The following is a 21,493-nucleotide window of genomic DNA, read 5'->3' as shown; positions in this document are numbered from 1 at the left end:
CCCTTATAGTGTAGAATCGGAACAAACATCTTTAATGAATTACAACTACCATGTATTCAATATATATATACCTCATAAATATCTGAATACAAAAATTTTTTAAAATATTTCGAAAATTGAAATGTAACCCTGAATAATTTCCTATACTCGTGAATACTACCAGACAGGTCATCATTGATTCACTTTATATTTTATGTTACCTTATTTATGTGCACTCACATACAAAAGTGTCGATATTCTCTTTCAAACCATGAAATTGTATTTTGACTTGATTTTATTATCACAATAACATGTTGTTTTAAATACCCGCGCCATTATAACTTTATTGTTTACAGGAAGTAGCTATCATGTGACCATATTAACCTTCCTTGTTGTGGCGACGGTTTTTATTTTTGTAACCATTTTGACGTCTTTTCATGATTTTTCAGGTATTATAATCTATACATAATCCATTTTAATCATTCCATTGTTAAATGTGACTGTCTTCATCATATTTACTAAAGCATACCAGTTTGTTATGTAAATTTAATACGAAATGGAATGACGCCTACATTACACACACATTTAACCTTGTATATATGTGTTCAGAGATCTAGATTTGCCATAGCTAATCTGTACTATAGCTAGATAATATGATATTTACCAACTGTCTATAATTATTTATTTCACTTCAGAAAGAATCAAAGGGTACCCACACGCCCTTTTTTTTAAATGTCCTTTTTAAAGAGTGATATGCAACCACTTCAACATTATAAACTAATATGAGAAACTCATTGATATGAAAATGCAACCAATTTTAAATTAATAATATTTTGTAAGGTAGACCTGTCCGGTCTTATAATGATCAAATTAACCTTTATGTACTAAAATAGAGAGACCGGTCATATCAACTGCATACCAAAAAGTAAAACAAAACAATAGCGAACTCCAAAGCACTCACTGCTTTCGTTTGTTATTAAGTTGGAATGGTAATAGTTTATTCAGACTAATTTCAGTTAAGACACACACAATATCTACCATGCAAACCATGCATAACGTTGAACTTCAGCTTTATCACAAAATGTCCTAATGGCCAGATTTGGTTATCTATCAATGGATCTATTTCAAATGATTTACTTCCTTGTAAAAAAAAATCCCTCGATACGCGTACATTTTTAGCTACAAAATCAAAATACGATGATTGTGTGCATTTTCGGACCTAAAAGCCTAGGGAATCTCTTTGGCTCTACCTAGGATACGAATGGTCTGTTACAAAGATTTGCTAATAATGATGAGATTGAATCCCTAGACACAATAACGTTCTGGATTTTTGATGACGGATAAAGTAAAATATGCTAAAAAAGGTTAAGAATTATTGAAAATCAACAGTGTTGAAATAATCAAGACATCGTCATATTTAAAATGGTGTGTAAAACTTAAGTTTTTTTTTGTAATATCATATTAACAATTTCTTTATCCTGTTTGTTTTATCATGGCCTGATTAAAAAAAAACATTCAAAATCTTAGGACCAATTTTGACTATTCATGAACTTTCACCTTTTTAAAGAATGTGAAACGTTACTTTTATAATAAAAAAGTAGTGAGTTATAAAGATTTAGAACTTAACCTGTAAGATTGGTAAAAATATCTTAACTGGTTTAGTTTGCAGTTTGATGGTCAATTCAATTACTGTGAACGTGTGAGTGCAAAGAGAGATGCAAAAGAGGGACAAACGATACCAGAGGGACGAAAGATACCAGAGGGACGAAAGATACCAGAGGGACAGTTAAATTAATTCATTTTCAGATAAACAGAATATAATTATAAATGATAAAGGTAGTCAGATTAGGGAACTTAAAAAAAAAATGTCATTGTGACCTCTTTAGAATGATATTCTAGAAAGCGGGTGCTTAATGGTCGTTATTTTTATTCTTTCAGCCATATTTTCTTTATTTCATTATTTCGCCCATCAATGTATAATTCGTAGCCATATCCAGACCCTGAAGTGTAAAACATATTGTTTTGATCTATTTATTTTAAAAAATCGATCATTCCAGAACTTGTTCAAACTGAACTTTTAATAAAGAATAAGAAAAACTGATTTATATATTAATATTGTTTATACACAAACAAGATTTATTTGACATTGTCGGATAATATTTTTAATTTTAGATTTAGAGTTGCTATACCAGTCTTGATAATCTGATAATAAATAGATCCTACAATTTTAATGCGTTTTTTGATCGGGTTTCATTACTATATATTTGACATAGATAATCTACTACTTGAGTATTTATACAAAATAAACTCTTTGTTGGCATTTAACTGTACTAATTGCGCTGCACAGATGCGCATTTTGACCATAAATGCCTCTTCAGTGATGAACAAAGCTATATATTTGAAAGTTCCATATCTTATTAAACATGTCGAACAAATGAAAAAACCAAAAAAAAAAAAACCCAAAAAATACAACATATAAGTATTGTAATTGATTACTGGTCTAGCAGTTCATTTGCCGAGTATTCTACCTAGTTTGAGCAATAAAATATGTGGTCCTAATTTCTTTTCAAAAACTTATTAAACAAAAGAAGAGCTTAAAAAAGAAAAAATAATAATGAATGGGCCAAAACCCGACAAACAACCTGAGCCATAAATAAGTTGATAATGACTTCTGAATTAATATTATTCATTATTTGTGTTGAAAGTTTGGACCAATGTATAACCAAAAGTTTGTTTTGCGTAATCCATTTTAGCTGCAACCCCTGCAGCAGATAATAACTGTGTCTACGAATCTATTATAATTATTGACTCCTTTTTGGTTATTTGATATAATAGATCGTAGATTGCAGCTTAAGATTTCCTTAAGATTAAATGTCGTTAAAAGCACACAGTTTTGACAATACTTATACATGAAAATTGTGGGTTATGGAGCCGTCGATGTTCACTTATAAAACAATCATTTGTTCCCTAGCACTTGGGTCTTCGGAATAGATCAATTTAAGAACCTTTTATTTTTTTATTATTATAAAATGATGACAGAAAAGGCAATATATTTGGCAAAAATAAATCACGTCCTTCGCTCTTAACACTAGCATAACATTTTCAATAAGTGTCGACTGAAGGGAAACAACCCAAACAAATAAGTCGGTAATATTGGGACAATAACGGAAATGCTCAATAACATATATTGAGTAATCCACGAATATGAACGTAGATAACAAAATGTTCCCGGTTTATATCCGAATCGGGTGATATTTCTAAAAGAATTAAGGAAAAAGGTGTTAAGTAAAAGCAACTTTTTAAAAATAATTTATCAAAAAATGTTATTATTAATTTTACAATTCCACATTTCTTTTACCGTATGTAAGGTAACGCTACATATATCTAAATATAGTCTTAGACAGCGGAAAATCAACGTGGGTAATTTGCATAACTAGGTCAGTAGTCCCACTAATTAACGACATTGTATACACTGATAATATCGTTAGTTGTTTACATATTTGATGAAAAAAACCAACAACATCATAGATAATCTACCGAAATCAAGTTTGCACATATAACAACTACTGGACAAAACAAAAAAGGCCCGTGGTAGTGGGTAACAACAACACCCGTGGCATATTTTTTTAACGACCTATCATTATCCAATCGAAATCCGTGAACTATGACAAGCCGAACATAATCATCCAAATGAAAAAAATATATCATGTTCACATTTTGTTAAGTTACAACTACAGTGTCACCCATTTGTAAAATTCAAGACTCATTTGTTTTTTAGAATGGCGAGTAATTGGACTGTTTGTGGTTTATGTAATTACCGAAACATCAACAAAGCATCAGTAGTGTGGTGTTCAGAATGTGACGAGGGACTTTGTGGCGAGTGTAGAGAGCACCATGGTGCATCAAAATCAACTAGGAACCATGACACTATGTCAATTACAGAATATCAGAAGCTACAACCAAATGTGTTAGAGATAACACAAACATGTCAAAAACACAAAGAACACTATCAAATATTCTGTAAGAAACATGATTGCCCGTGTTGTAGGAGGTGTGTTATTGAGACACACAATGATTGTAATGATTTGACAGCAATAGAGGACATCGTCAAAAATGTCAAGTCATCGAATGCGTGGTTAGAGGTAGAGCAAACATTGGTCCAAATGTTGAAAAATGTACAAAGAATTCGTAACGATCGCACAGAAAATTTAAAATGTCTACAGGATCAGAGGGTAGAGATTGAACGTGATATAAACCAAACCCGGAAAATGATCAACGACCACTTAGACAAAATACATGACAAAACAATTAAAGAATTATATGCTAATGAAGAAAATGAAAGTAAGAGAATAAAGCTGTTGTTGTGTGAGATTGAAGACATTGAAAAGGGAATTTCTGACCTCCAAGGTAACCAAAATAACATAAGGCAACATGCATCAGAACTTCAAACATTTTTAGCATTAAAGCACATTGAAAAAGAGGTTTCTGATAAAGCAGAATGTATTCAGTCCGTCCTTAAGAACGAGGACATGAAGATAAAAACACTGGCTTTGGAGGTTAACAAAGACGTACAAAACATTGACAGGGCTGATTGTTTTGGGTCCGTTAGTGTTGAGTCGAAGTCGTTCAAAGTTGTTATTGACAGTTACAAAAACAAACAAGCTCAGATGATGGTACCTATTGTAATTTCCAAATGCATTGATGATATCGTACTAAGCAACAAAATGGAAATAAATTTGAAATCTTCTGGGAATGTAAGGGGTTGCGCAATTCTGCCAAATGGGCAGATGCTGTTTTCTGATAATGAGGGTATAAAAACAATCGCGTTGAAAGACAACTGTTCGCACGATTTAGACATCGCGCTAAATACAGCCGCATTTGATATGGCGTATATTGAAGGAGAACATACCATAGCCGTTACCACTGGTTATTCTGGAAAATCAATTCATATTATTAACGTCAACAGAACGAGAAAGAGATCTATAAAAACTAGTGCAAATCCATATGGTATAGCACTGAAGAAAAATACCCTGGTATACTGTAAGGAAGGTAAAGGGATAATGGAAGTGCAATTGAATGGTGAATCAGAAAAGACACTTGTTTGCCTTGATATGCCATCTTTTTCGTATGTTGCTGTGTATGGTGACAATATGTATTATACAAATAAAGACAACCATTCTGTAACATGCTATGATATCCTTGGAAATTTAAAATGGACATTTAAGAATACAAAAAACCTGCGATATCCACAGGGTATAGCTGTAGACAACAATGGAAACGTGTATGTGGCCAGTATGGATACAAACAGCGTTGTCATCATTACGCTTGATGGAAAGCGTTGCAAGACAATATTATCCTCTCGTGATGGCCTTAGTAAGCCGCGTGCAATGCATTTCGAACCAACAAGTAACAAGTTTTTAGTTGCCAATGAAACTAAATTTGCATTTCTATTTGATGTTTCCTAAAATAACTACTGTGAACTTTAAACTCAGAACCTTTTTGTTAAAGACATTATTCATGGGGGCTCGAATTATTTCTATTCTTATAGGACAATTACGGCAATTCTCTTGGAACGAAGTGCTCTAGGTGGAAGCAAATATTTGCCGTTTTCATAAATAAACGCACTATTAAATTGGCGTTAAAGAACGGAGCAACCTGAATTTGTGACATGCTTAAACTATTTACAATGACGTATTGAGATATTTTAAATTGTACAGCTAGCTAAACCTCTCTGTTGTTTGACAGTTGCATAAAATGTTATTATATCGACAACGATAAATGAATACACCAGCCATACACATTGTCGGCTTCCCTATGAAAACGAACTATGCTTATCACAAAATTTCACTTATCAGCAGGATTAAACTTACTGAGCAACACCAATCACGTCCAGAGCATCTGACACCACTCCTAGTGTTTGTTCTATCTTTATTATACATGTTGTTTTTTATGAAATGTTGTTTGTCTTTTCGTCGCGTGTCGTTCTTTCCCTACAGTATTCATTTTGTTGTTGACTAATGAGTTTGAATTTACCAACTTGTAAGGTAAAATATTCTACTTTATCACAAAGAAACTGAATATCTACTCCTGCACTATTTAGTGGATGTTTACTTATTTCTTTACAGAAATGCATTGTAAAAACTTCAATGTTGTTTCAAATGTAACATATAGTTTCAACTGATGTAACAATATAGAAAACAAGAACTATCTTAAAAAAAAAATATCCGACGTATTTAAATTTGACTATATGATTAAAACTATAATTTCGATAACCTTCAAAAGCACAATGACTTAATGATGCAGCACCTCTTTAATTAAATCTCCATCTGAATGTAACTACATTGCAGTGCACTAACCTGCATAGTTTGACACAATTTGTCCTTGGTGGCAACGCCCGTTCACTACCTTCATCTTGTGAACAAGAATGTTCTAACTATCTCAAAATCAATGAATTACCAACAAAAGAACGTTAAAAATTGTTTTGTGAATATTCCGATTATATTTAAATAAGTGATTTACCATTTAAATAACGTGTTCTCTGTTTTTGTTCAGTATTCTCGGTTCTCGTATCTTTCTGTTTACATTCACCAAAACCCCGCGGAAATCTCAATCGCCAAGATGCGTTCTAAAAGTCATGTACATTCGTACAACAAAGTAAACATTAAAAATTATTATAATTGTCCCGAATAAACAGCTGTCATGGATGCAAAGAGCTATTGGAGAAACAATTATTTTAATAAAAATATAAATCTTTGTAAGATATAGTTCAAATATTTACTTGCTTTCCATCACGATATAATTAACGAGACGTTTTTTTTCAAACACACCCAAATCACCCACCATGACAGCATTTTGTCCAATCACAGAAAGGATTTTCGAGCATGCGTTTTCTGTTGCCATAGTTAAGCGTCCTTAAGTTCAAAGGGCATAAACCGAAACTATGCCGACTACGTCAGAAAAACCTAGGCATCATCATTGTATATGCATATTAGTATTGTTTTACAATGTGTATTGTCTCTTACATTAACTTTTCCCGATGTATAACATGTATCAGCTGCAGTGATATCATATTCGAATCCCCGCGCTATAATAACGTAATGGTGTTGGAAGTCGTTAGCGTCTGACTATTTTGCCTTCATTCCTTCCTCTAGCTCTTGTGGTGACGGTTTTTTTTTAAATGTTCACGATTGGTTGACTTATATTTTGCTATATGTAATAACAATAATATTTAACAAATTTATTTAATTCATTCTAAGGCAACATTCGGCTGTCTTAATTTTTATTATTATAGAAAACACTTGTGTATTGATTGTTTGACACGATGTATATATTTGTATAACAATGTACAAGAGTTAATACAACATCCATTGTTTTTCTATGATTATATACGTTAATCCATTATGGAAATTAAAGTATCTAGTGGTATTCCTCATTGACAATTGTATTTGATGTATACTTGTATTGCCTGGAGTTACCATGTATCAAATTTTGTTTTAAATATGTATAAAGCTTATCATATATAGATACCAGGACTAAATTTTGTATATACGCCAGACGCGCGTTTCGTCTACAACAGACTCATCAGTGACGCTCGAATCCAAAAAAATTAAAAAGGCCAAATAAAGTACGAAGTTGAAGAGGCTTTCCACTTGTTTCTTTTCATCAAATATTTACATTACTATTTGTTATCATTATGGTTTTCTAGCTCGCATCATCTCTAATTTGATTCGTTTTTGATACCGTATTATTTATCGTGGTCTGTGCACCTTGTATAAAGTTGCCCTTATGCAACATACTTTTTATTCCCTTAGAGTATCCTTAAAAATATTGTTAGGATATTGATACATTGTCTTTTTTTTTATTATTTACAAATGTTGTCGTGTTTTGTAAGTATACAATGATAACAGATCTAGATAAACAAGAAACATACACATTCTAGTCATGAAGAATACGTATATAATTATTTAGTTAAAGTAAACGTTTTACCGTCAATTTTCAAAGTAAATAGTTTATTCATTGTTAAATATCCTTGCAAATAAACTCATCATATATACCAGGATTAAAATTTGTATTTACGCCAGACGCGGGTTTCGTCTACAAAAGACTCATTAGTGACGCTCGAATTCCACAAAGTAAAAAAACAAAACAAATAAAGTGCGAATTTGAAGAGCATTGAAGACCAAAATTCCTCAAAGTTTTGCAAAAAAAAGCTAAGGTATCTATTCCTGAGGTAGAAAAGTCTTAGTATTTCAAAAATTCTAACCAAAATTTTGCAAACAGTTAATTTATAAATATTACCGTATCAATGATAACTGGTTTTGTAAAAGTCCCTCTCGCCATCATGTATACCAAGCCAAATAAACCACAGTACGACCACTTATGATCATTGCATGAGTCGAAACATTTTCTATGTTCTTTTATTTTACAAGTGTACTTATTTAAAGCTACTGATTTTGAAGACAGTTAACAGAATATGATATTATAACTCAGTCAGTCAAAATCAGCTGCAACATATTTATCCGTAATAAGAACATAACAGCAATGTACGTTGTAGTCTGAACCGTTTGATCGTGTCAACGTCTGAAATCACGTTTAAAATGATAAAATAGTTGTACAATATACCCTTACATTCGAAAAAAAATCCATTAAAAAACATGCATGACTGTTATATGCGTTCAGTAAGAATTATTTTCCTATGAAAATGTGGGTTACAAATGATTTTAATTCTAATATACCTATTTTCGTCAACCAGTATAATCACAGTATATCTACTTTTACAAACGCATTAAAATGCACAAAATGGGCTGTTACGTGTCACGCCCCCTTTAAACAACCTACTTTATACTTTATATTCGATTACCAAAAAAATAACATTTTCTTATATTGTTAAAAATAAATTGAACTGATTAATATTTTGTTATTTTTGTCACGCGAAAACAACAACGTAATTAGCTTGGAATGAGTAAAAACGATGATGTATGCTGCAACAAAATGTGTTTATTTTATTTATTCTGCATTTTTATGTGCAATGTCGATGTCGTCGTGGAACACTTTTCCGTAATCAGGGTTGAAAATTAGTTTGAAATGTGTGTTATAATTTTATAAGACTATCAATGTATACATTAAAAGCTGTATAAAAACATTAGAAGATCAATTTCATAAAAAAATATAAACTTTTTGTATTCGGCACAAACAGTTTCTCACCCTCATACAGTATAGATCTATCGAAAATTTTATCACGGTGTTGTTTACAAAATGAAAGAAGCAAGTCATTTTCATAATCATAATGTACGCCAAATACAAATTTTGAATACAAAACCTGAATCTAGGATATTCCCCAACAAAAAGTAAACGATACAATCAAGATACTTTGCTTCATATTTTAAAAACTATCAGCCAATTTGATAAAAATAATATTGGAATTTTGGTATCTTTATTGTATGACAGTGACGTCATGTTATATATTCATGCACTTACGGTTCGTTTTACGTCTAAAAAGTGTATTTAGACTGCAACGAATTAACATAACATAGGGCGCATCCATGTTGAAAAATGGTTAAAACATTGGGTCTTAATACATTTCTTTAAGGTTTATGACCCCTTCTATAGCCATTTTTGTACGAATTTTTCAAACTTCAATTGAATCAAAACTACAGATGTAATGAATAATAGAGATAGGCCATTTTGCACATATGCCAAAGGGAAACTTGATGCAAAGCATTATTGTTTATTGTTTCATTGCATTTAATAGAAAAAGAGTACTTTGTGGCAAATAAACCAATATTTTTATAGAAAATCCATAGCCTTTAATACAGAGATTTTTGTTATAAAATTTGAAATATAGATTACTCACTTGCTTTTCTATGATGTGCTAGTGGGTTTTTTTTCTAAGCAACCTGTAAATTCCAAAAAACATCGTGCTGAGTCACTAAAGTCGAGTACACCCTAAAAGGTGTACTTGATTTGGTCCATGTTTATATTTGTTTTAACCAATAGCTACATTAATAAACTCGTTTTAAGGAAATCAATACTAGCAATGCATGCAATAATCTTATATCTATCAGTCATGAAATTGCCAAATATGAGGGTACAAAGATAAATGCTGTGGATTTTCTATAAAATTTCCATATTTTTAGCATTGAATCAACACAAGGGTACATAATCCTTAAAACTTGCATTTCACGAAAAAAAAAAAAAAAAAAGTACTAGGTGATATGAGGAAGTCATCAGAACATTTGTAACATTGATGTAGTACTTAACTTTTTTAAAACAAGTAGTCATAAACGGATTCCAAAATATGTGAAATTATTTCATCTTTTGTACTTCAGCTCTTGAATAGGTTAAACTTTTTCCGTTTCATATTTGAATTATACAAGAGTAACCGTACCTTTCATTACTATTCAAAATGTGGAGTGAATATAAAAGAACTGCAAATTTAAATACTTAGTATATCTTTTGTATATCGGTATAGATTAAATACTTACCTTTTTTGTCAATGATTTGTTAAATCAATGTGTTCTTTGTTTGTTACGTCATTCTGTATACGATGAAACGAACAACAAGTTGATAACATTACTTACAGACAATCAACGAATCGCGGAAATTATAACTTTAATAGAAATAAAAATAAAATATAATTATCTTATGCTGGTTTGTTTTGCCTCTTTCTGATGTAATAATCGTATAATCTTAAATGTTTTCAAACACTAAACTCATTCTTTAAAATACCCGCGCTTTTATAACTTTATCAAGTTCAGGAAGTAGTTCTGAAATCAATATAGTTATCATGTGACCATGTTCTTATGACATTGTTTATGTCCTTAGACGACTGATTGGCAATTATAAAGGTATTATAATCTTCAAGTAAATCTGTAAAGTTTTAATATCATTTTGTTACACTTAATATAAAACCCTTTTAAATCGATTGACACGTTACATACACAGCATTAATTAGCCTTACCATGTGTGTGTGTATACATGTATGTGTGTACATATAGTTTTTATGACTAACGTGTTATCTAACTAGGTTATACATTTTCTATAGATTTTGTATGATTAAATATATAGTTTATTATGAATGTCCTTACAACAATGGTCTTTGTTTGCTTGTAATTTTTTAAACAAACAATAGTATCAACGGTTATACGCTGTATTAGAGGTCGGTCTTTTACAAACGTATCAACCGTATCGTATACGTTGACGTATCCGCGTCTGCATTAATCAAGTATTTGTTGGTGTATCCGTATCGGCGTATCGTATAACACGTTTATGAGGAAAGGATAAATTAAGTCAAGTAGGTCCCGATGAAAATATTTTATAATGCATTTAATTTTAATTGAGGTCGGGGTTAAGTCATTATTGTAAACAAATCTGTTCGATACGTATACGTCGATCCGTGCACGTATCTTGATATGTGAATAATGCAAATGCTCTATTAAGACCATGCTTCATTTAAGGTTCATTCGACCCTTCGGCTAAAATGGCCGTATTTTCACCTTAAAATTTACTCTGAGTGCAGACAAACCTGTACATCTGGAAAAGTTTTAAGGCATAGCATGCCTTAGAAAAATACATTTCAAATAGGTTTTATGTTTTAGAAAAATAAAATCTTATCAGGATTTTGCTGTGCACTTTTTTTCATTCATCCAGAAGGTACCAAAATAAACTAAGTTGAGAAAGAGGTTTGAAATCTTCCCCACAGGTAATTTTTGAAATGAGCTATTTGGTTTGGCATGGACAATAGATGGACAAACGATACCTGACAATATTGGTGATTTAAACTGTGTACCGGAGTGGACCATATCAAACAAAACTCAACTGTTTGTTAATTTTATCATCTTCTGAACTGCAAAATCAAGTTAAGTTATGAATTTTCTCAATCATACAATGCATTTGAATAATAGTTATCTAGGGCATGCTATTCCTTGAATCTTGTCTAGATGCACAGGTTTGTCTGTACTCAGATTAAATTTTGAAGTGAATATGCAGCCATTTTAGCCAAAAGATCCACATGAACCTTAAAAAAAAACTAATTGGAATCTCTTCACAACAATCAAACATACACTTTCAATATTTGTCATAGTGGTGTTTTGTAAAAAAAAATATAAGGCGTTCTAGAAACAACTTTTACATGCCCTTAAAAAGGAGCCAATGTAGGGCAGGTACACAAATATCGTACACAAACCTTTAATAATCTAGTTAAAAAAATATTTCAAGATCTTTCATGAATAAAAAAAAAAAAAAAAATCAAATGTACTAATTATATATATGTAAGGAACTTTGAATATTGTTCATTTGCGATTTTATCATAAAGGTTATAGAAAAGTACTGAGTATTACTCTATTTGTCAAATAACCATTTGGTTCAACGTGAGCACAAGTTCATACACTAACAGACGATTTTACCGTATTCACTCCTATCATGTCAGTTAACTGTTCCAACTTTCCGTAATATCTTTAAAAGTCGGGTTACATATTCCACAAAAACTCGATATTTCCTAATTGTTTTGTAAATTTCTGCATTAGAAATTAATCAGTCGCCCATTTGCATTATTGAAAGTACATAAAGAAAAGCTCGGGTTCACATACTGTTTTTTGGTATATCTGCAGATGCGGATACGTAAACGTATATGATACGGTTGATACGTCTTTAAATGACCGACCTCTAATATAATATAAAAATGTTACATAGACTAATTCATTTAATCACAATCTTTTTATTTAAATATATATGAGATAATAATGAATATGATAGAACATGAACATTCATGTTCATAGCTGCCTGTCAAACTATAATAGCGCAATATTCCAGAATCACATGTCGACCGAAGTGCACTTGGTTTCAATCGTGTATGGTAAAGTACTATAAGGCTGTTATTGCTGGTCTAGTCCGTGATTTGTGAACTGGTATGCATTTATGGGGCTTGTCAGTTTTCTTTTTGATCAAGCTCTCCAAATGCTTGGGTTCTTTTACACCATCAGCTTTCAAATACTAGGCTTTTAGCGTTTCAAATCAAGGTAAATCCAGAAAAGCACTTTGGACGTATGAAATTTTTAAAGTTTGGTCTATTTTTTTAAATAGTTAATAAGGTTAACACAGATTTTTAAGACATATTCTCATATGACCTTCTTCAAACGCTTTGAGTACACAACCGTGGTAAACTACGAGCATATAGTTTTGGCTCTTCCGAACATACTCCCACGTCATATGCATTTTTATGAATGAGCTTCACGACGTCATTGGATGATGACGGAATAATATAAGCATTTTACGGGAAAAGAGTGCACACGCTGAAATGTCTCGCCTTCTTAACAAATCATTTATATTATGTTGATAGTCCTAAATATAAAACTTTATTACAACTGTCACACAAACTTAACATTAACCAAGAAAACTAAACATTGACCAATAACCATGAAAATGAGGTCAAGGTCAGATGAACCATGCCAGGCAGACATGTACAGCTAACAATTCTTCCATACAACGACTATATTTGACCTATTGCTTATAGTTTAAAAAAACCCAGACCAAAACACAAAAACTTAACACTGAGCAATGAACCGTGAAAATGAGGTCAAGATCAAACAAAACATATATATCATAAAATATTTCCTTACACCAAATATAGTAGACCTATTGCATACAGTATAAGAAAAACAGACCAAAACACAAAACACTTAACTATGACCACTGATCCATGAAAATGAGGTCAAGGTCACATGATACCTGCCAGTTGGACATGTACACCTTACAGTCCTTCCATACACCGAATATACTATCCTATTGCTTATAGTATCTGTGATATGGATTTGACCACCAAACTAAACCTTGTTCACTGATCCATGAAATAAGGTCGATGTCAAGTGAAAACAAATACAGTTATCCTATTACTTATAAAAAGAGACAATTTAACATAACAAAAATCTTAACTTTTTTTCAAGTATTCACTAAACCATGAAAATGAGGTCAAGGACATTTGACATGTGACTGACTGAAACTTCATAACATGAGACATCCATTTACAAAGTATGAAGCATCCAGGTCTTTCACCTTCTAAAATATAAAGCTTTTAAGAAATAAGCTAACGCCGTCGCCGCCGCCGCCGGATCACTTTCCCCATGTCGAGCTTTCTACGACAAAAGTCGCAGGCTCGACAAAAACGAAGATCAATATATAAAATATTAAGCATCAACATGATAAAGAGCCAATCCGTATTAAGATCAGTATACATTTAAGCCTCCATGAATTATTCATTTATTTATGTCATGTCCCACAAGGTTCCCTATATATAGTTTTAGAAAGTTTAATTAGTGACAGTTTAAACAAAAGAGTAAATCTTGAATATGCTTTCCTTACCATTGGTTACCTTAAGATTTTACTAAATTCTTATATAGATACCAAGATTTGGTTTTAAGTTTTTAATACTAACAAGATACATATTTTGTAAGCCAGGTGTACTTTTCCTCTTCGACACACAAGTGACGCTCCAATTGTTCAGGCCAAATCAAGTAATCTGGTTTTAAAATGCTTAATATTTGAAATAATTTGTAAGCAGTTGTAAAGACAAATTTACCATTGAACAATAACACAATTACGGGGATGAATAACTACAGAGGACTGTATGAATTGTTATTGAAACTAACTACGAGTACTGCGATGGGTTCTGTACGTCATGTGTTTTACATAAGTACTTGTCGTTTTTCAACTCATATTTAACTTATTTGTTTAGGGTCTTTTCTTATTGGGTTCTGTTACACCATTGTCCTATATCTGGGATTATATTAGCGCTCACAAACATGTTTAACCCAGCCAGGAGTCTGTAATTCAGTGGTTGGCGCGCATTATACCGTATTTGTTATATTTGTTTTTCGTTCATTGTCAGCTAACAGACTTTTGTGTGTCACATTGATTGCTCAAATCCATTTTATTTTGATACTTGTCTAATTGGCAAGCACACCACATTTCTTTATTTTATATAAATTCATAACAGAGCATATGTTTAACAGTTTGTTATTTAATGAGCTTATATCCCTATATCCCTTTTGCGGTTCTTGGTATTACTTAGTAGTGTTGGTATATAGTTGGAAATGTGAGAATTATCAGATTATTTTTTTTATCATAATTACGTTTTCTAGGTTCCTGATTCACTCGTGGTCATATGTTCAACATATGGAAATTGAAAGATATGTTTATTTTGTAGTATGGCTAGTAATTGGACTGTGTGTGGCGTCTGTGACTTCCGGAACATACAAAAAACGTCAGTGGTGTGGTGTTCAGAATGTGACGAAGGACTTTGTGACGAGTGTAAAGAACACCATAGTGCCGTAAAATCATCACGAAACCATAGCGTTATCCCTGTCACTGAGTACCAGAAACTACCGTTGAACGTATTAGCGATAACACAAACATGTCAAAAACACAAAGAGCAATATCAAACATTCTGTAAGAAACATGATTGTCCGTGCTGCAGAAGATGTGTTATAGAGACACATAATGAGTGTAAAGATTTAACAGCAATTGACGACATCATCCATGATATCAAATCATCAAATGCATTTCTTGAGTTAGAAAAACAGCTATCGGAATTGTTAGAGAATATCAAAAGAGTCCAAAATGATCGTATCAAAAATCTAAAAGACCTTAAGGAAGAGCGAGACATGATTGCACATGATATTGAGCAAACCCGTAATAAGATAAACGACTATCTTGATAAGATACAAGATAATCTTCTTAAGGAACTAGCTTTTACCGAAGAAAACGAAGGCAAGAAAATTAAGCAGTTGTTGTCTTTGATTGAAGAGAATGAAAGAGAGATTAAGGATTTACAAGTTAATCTAACTAACATAAAGGAACACGCATCAGATCTTCAAGCCTTCTTAGCATTAAAACATATTGAAAAAGATGTTACTGACAAAGCGGAATATATTCAGTTTGTTGTTAAAAGCGAGGACATGAAGACAAAAACCTTTTCATTTGTAGTTAGCGAAAAGGTAAGGAATTTTGTTGGGATTGAACATTTTGGGTCCGTTGTTGTGAATTCAAAATCGTGTAAAGTTGTCGTTACAGGTAACAAAACACAACAAGCTCAGATGACTGTACCCAATACAGTATCCAAAAACATTGATAAAATCAAACTTAAAAAAATAATGGAAATTGATTTGCAGAGTAAGCTTACTAGAGGATGTGCAATTCTTCCAAATGGAAAAATGATGTTTTGTGTTGATGATGTTATGAAAATAGTAGCATTGAATAGCAATGGTACGTTTGACTTCGAAATCAAACTGAAAATAAAACCATGTGATATAGCGTATATTGAAGCAGAAAATATCGTACTCGTGACCAGTGGTAACTCTTCTCAAGCGGTTATTCACATAGTCGACCTGAACAGTAGAAGCATTAAGCAGACTATGAAAGTAACTTCAAGTGCATATGGGATAGCAATAAGAATAAATGCAATCGTTTACTGCGAAGGACATTCAGGGATAATAGAAATGCATTTAAATGATGAATCCAAACAGACACTAGTAAGCGTTAATATGCCATCGTTTTCTTATGTTGCATTCCATAAAAACAGGGTTTATTATACTAATAAAGACACGAATGCTGTAGTATGTCACAACATTAATGGAAATTTAGAATGGCAGTTAAAAGATTCATCTAATATTTGTTATCCACAGGGTATATCTGTAGATGTCAGTGGAAACGTGTATGTAGCGTGTAGAAATTCCTCCACTGTTATTATTATTAGCTCCGATGGAACAAATTTCAGAAACATATTGTCCGCTAGTGATGGTCTCAAAAATCCACGTGCATTACAGTTTGATCAAACAAGTAATAAATTATTAGTTGTAAACAGCAGCGGTAAGGCATTGCTATATGATGTTTCCTGAAATAAGTGCTTGTGAGTCAGACCAAAAAAACGATGGAGAAAGGATTCTTATTATACACAGGAGCACAATATTTTCACAATTTATTATTAAAATCTAAGAATTTATGTAAATAGCAAATTGAAAATGTGATTATATATTAATGTGATGGAGGATTACACCTATATAAACATGATAAATACATGAAATAGTAATACTTAACATGCTTAAAGTAAAGATACAATGAAATATTAAATAAAATATTCAATTTTTTACACAAATATAATAAACCAGATTAAAATAATTTACAACAGTCAAGTACAATGAAGTAGCATAACACAAATGTCCGCGATTATCATATGTTCAGTCAAGTAGTATAACACAAATGTCATATGATTTTACTTTCACTTTCCCTAAAATGGAGTTTTTCACTTGTCACTGGTATTTTGAAATTATTATGGAACAGTTGCTAATGTGAATATTAAGACTTTTGATAATACCTGTACCAAATGACAAGCCTTATATATCCATGGAGTTTATTTTGCAAATATTATGAATAACTGCTTAATTTCTATATCATTTTTCATTTTATTGTTCAAATATCTTATTTTGTTATCTGCGTCTTGCAAATATACATCTAAATGTGTCTTTTATATTCACTACCGTTTTATTTATATATATAATATATATGTATATTACATAAAAAAAGGACGATAAAAAAATGAACTAAAAGAATGACCTACTACAAAATAGCAAATTAAGTTTACAATACTGTATTCGAAACTTAAGACTAAGCAGCAAAGCTACAAAGAAGAATAGCAATGTTTTCTTAATATGGTTAAATTGCACAAATTGGTTGACTGTTGCTAAATGTGTTATGCTGTGTTGTTACACCACATTCTAATGCAATTTGTATGTAACATTTTTTTTTCATTGGCTAAAAGATTCCGTCAAATCCACAGATGACCAGGCGTAACTAAGGAGGGACAACCATTTTGAAATGATTGAATCAACAAATGTTCGATAACTAATATATAATCAAAAATAAAACAACACCTACCTAAAATTCGCCGTTTTAATGTAATTTTATCGGAATTTGAAGAATACAGTTAACGTCCAGTTTGTAAGTTTTCATTTGTAAGACGTCTTTGCGCCAAAATCATTCATGAATTTTCGCAGATTTTGTCAAAATTGGACATTTTTCCAAGTTTTATCGTATTATTTCTTTTTGTAATGCATTTGAATCGGAATACCACTACTGTAGTTGAAGAGTTGCCACCGTCAATTTTGAGTTACGCGTCGCCAGTAAAACTGCATTTGCGACCGTCAAATCTAAAATTGACGGTGGCAACTCTTTAACTACAGTAATATTATTCCTTAATTCACATTTAAGGAGTTGGTTGGGTTCTATAAAAAAAAAACACACACAACGACAACCCCCACTCACATATAATGTAATGCCTGTTCTAAGTCAGTCGCCTGTAATTCAGTAGTTGTCGTTAATTGCTGTCTATCATATCCGTTTTGTTTTTGTCTATTGTTTTGTATATAAATCCGTATCATGTACGTTTGAATTGAATATAAAAAAGAATATGTGGTATGATTGCCAATTGGACAACTCTCCACAAGCATGACAAGAGTCAGACCAAATACTTAGAAATTAACAGCTATATGTCACCATACGGTCTTTAACAACGAGCAAAGCCCATACCGCATAGTCTGCTAAAAAAGGCCCCGAAATGACAAATGTAAAACAATTCAAACGAGAAACTAACGGAATAATTTAGGTACACACAAGAATGTGTCCAGAGTCCAACTTCATCAAAAAACTACATTGACCAACAATTTTAACATGAAGCGAGACGGACGGACAGAAGGACGGACGGACACACAGAACAGAAATGAAAAAAACAAATATGTAACACATGAACAAACGACAACCACTGAATTACAGGCTCCTAACTTGGGACAGCCACATACATACAGAATGTGGATGAGTTAAACATGTTAGCAGAATCCCATCCCTCCCCTAACCTTGGACAGTGGTGTTACAGTTCAGTATAGAAGAACGAACTAAACAAATCAGTTGAAAAAGGCTTAACTCATCAGATGGATACAAATAGAAATGCGACGTGCCGGGTAGTTGTTTATCCCAACAACAAAAAGCAAGTAAGTACTTGAGGCCTTTTTATAGCTGACTAGGCAGTTAGTGGTTTGCATATTGATGAAGGCTGTATGATGACCTTACTAATTTTCTTCTGATTCATTGTGGAGAGTGGTCTCATTTGCAATTATACCACATCTTCCCATTTTTATAAAATCTGTATTTTTTTAGATTGAGTTCTATTCCCCGACTATGTATGGGTAAGGGTGACAGGTTATGCATTCACAACTTACCTTGACGACGCAGATGATATCACTTGTGTATATCCCTACCCTGGGGGATGGGGCATTACGTTAACCCTTGTCCGTCTTGTCGTCCAATGTTATTATATGAAACTCATTCATAGTTCTTATAACCACGAAATTCATGTAACATTTTAAATTGGATTGTGTCACTTTCATTGTTCACGTTCGTCGCTCAGGTTTGGTTTGTTTCCTTTATTTGTCTTCTTTATCGACTTATGAGACACTGGTTGTTGCATGTCCTAAAGTTATATTCCTGTCTCTTGACCTAAATTAAGGGCGGATTTTACAAATTTTCAATGGGAATCGTAGTTCCAACAAACTGGAAGAAGAATTGACGAGGGAGTAGAAATTTGATGGAACAATTTTATATTTAACAATTTATATTTTCAAGTCAAAACAGGGACGTACGCCATCTATGACCCCTTGAATCTGTCACTGTAAATCATAAACATGACCTTTGGACCTAGATATCATTGCGTTGCAAAAACGGTGATGTTGCGTACAAGAGCATGTACGACTTTCGTAATACTAGGACTTTTCTTTATTCTCAACAAACTCAGGAATAAAAGTTGTGTCTCAAAGAGTAATATATGATAAAAAAAATTCAAAACAAATGTTTGAGAAACGGAAGAAGGAAATTCATCACTGCAAACTGTACATGTCTAACAAATGATTTCATAAACTTTTGTAGAAGGAATTATTATAGACAAGGTGTCATCTATTTTTCCATAGTTACCTCCTGCATTGTACCATAGATATATAAATGTTTTGAATGATAATGTACGTGAAAAATATATATAAATGTTTTGAATGATAATGTACACTAAAAGCTCGCATACACCTTGTTCCTAGCCTCGTACAAATACAGCTGATATTTAAAGACACTAAATAAATAGTTAGTGTCTATGTATTTACGGCAGACGCGCGTTTCGTCTACAAAAGACTAAGCAGTGACGCTCGAATCCAAAAACGTTAAAAAGGCAAAATAAAGTACGAAGTTGAAGATCATTGAGGACCGAAATCCCTAAAAAATTTGCCAAATACAGCAGAATGTATGGCACAATTGTATTAAAAGAAAATCACTTACCAACACTTCCACTTCAATAATTGGACAAAGGATTCTTTTTATTTTCATGGGAATTTAATTTTCAACCAAATGAAAATTTTCAAACATGTTAACCATTTTTAAAAAGAACACAATGCACACACAATTATTAACACGTTGAATATATCTAAAAAATCAAATCTATTTTAAACTGTGACTCAATTATTAGTTGTTTGATAAATGCATAAATGTAATGCTTAATTGACTATTTCAAATTCCAACCTTCCTTTGGTGGTAAGGAACCTTGTGCTAAGATTTCTTACACATTCTTATACCATGTATACTTAAGTTATCGTCTGTGAACCAATCTTTTTTTCATGAACCAGTGATGTAAGCCTAAAAAATAGTTCTCTGAAATGAGATATGGTGATATATCTGTTTTAAACTATAATCCAACTGTAAATATCTGTAAATTGTTCAATAACATATTTGAATTTAGAAATTTACCAATTATGACCAAATATTCAAATTCTAAAAACATGTTCGGAATCAGCATATCAAATATAACCACAGTGTTTCATTTTAAATTTAAGTCAAACTAAGTTTATCTGGATACTTTAGACATATTTAAGGTAAAGTTTGAAAAAAGGGCGCTCAATATAAAAAATAAATAAATAACATACTGTTAGATTGCACACCAATTTGGACCAACTTTGAAAACCAAGCACACAATCAAAATTATAAAACACTGTTGGGTCGACGATATTAATTAACACAGCATTTTTTTAATTTTTCTTTTCTTAAATGGACTCAATTTTGGACCATCTTGAAAACTGACTTAGATTATGTATGTATATAGAACCCCAACCACATGCCTCCTTTTTTTCAAAATCAATTGAAGTTTTGTAAATCCAAATATTAAATACCATATTAGATAAAGCATATAAAAGACTCCAAATAATCCAAGACTTTCGAATTAAACCGTATCAAAAGAATAGAAATAAGCAACAATGTATTGGTGATGGTCCCTTTTAAACTGACCAATAGAGTCATAACCGCTCAAACCAAACTTAAACTTCATTGTATGGTATAACACAGTGTGGTACAATTAAATAGCAATTCTTATACTTATACTGAAGCTATTGTATAGAAACCAGAAAAATCTTACTCTGTTACCCTTTTTTGTCCTCTTACT

General features: G+C 32.0%; 2 protein-coding genes across 2 annotated transcripts; both read left to right on the top strand.

Annotated features, from left to right (window-relative positions):
- The first annotated feature begins 349 nt into the window (after positions 1-349).
- On the top strand, positions 350-7,505 carry LOC139497361 (tripartite motif-containing protein 2-like). Its single transcript, XM_071285572.1, has 2 exons — positions 350-428; positions 3,758-7,505. The coding sequence occupies exon 2, from the start codon at positions 3,759-3,761 to the stop codon at positions 5,442-5,444; it is 1,686 nt and encodes a 561-aa protein (XP_071141673.1). The 5' UTR covers positions 350-428; position 3,758; the 3' UTR covers positions 5,445-7,505.
- Positions 7,506-10,755: 3,250 nt separating this feature from the next.
- Positions 10,756-17,125, top strand: LOC139497359 (uncharacterized). Its single transcript, XM_071285571.1, has 2 exons — positions 10,756-10,826; positions 15,179-17,125. The coding sequence occupies exon 2, from the start codon at positions 15,180-15,182 to the stop codon at positions 16,866-16,868; it is 1,689 nt and encodes a 562-aa protein (XP_071141672.1). The 5' UTR covers positions 10,756-10,826; position 15,179; the 3' UTR covers positions 16,869-17,125.
- Positions 17,126-21,493: the final 4,368 nt, after the last annotated feature.

This window comes from Mytilus edulis, chromosome 12 (genome assembly GCF_963676685.1).
Source record: "Mytilus edulis chromosome 12, xbMytEdul2.2, whole genome shotgun sequence".
In the NCBI taxonomy this organism is placed as follows: domain Eukaryota; kingdom Metazoa; phylum Mollusca; class Bivalvia; order Mytilida; family Mytilidae; genus Mytilus; species Mytilus edulis.
The sequence above is the reverse complement of the archived record's forward strand: the minus strand, read 5'-3'. Positions and strand labels throughout refer to the sequence as shown.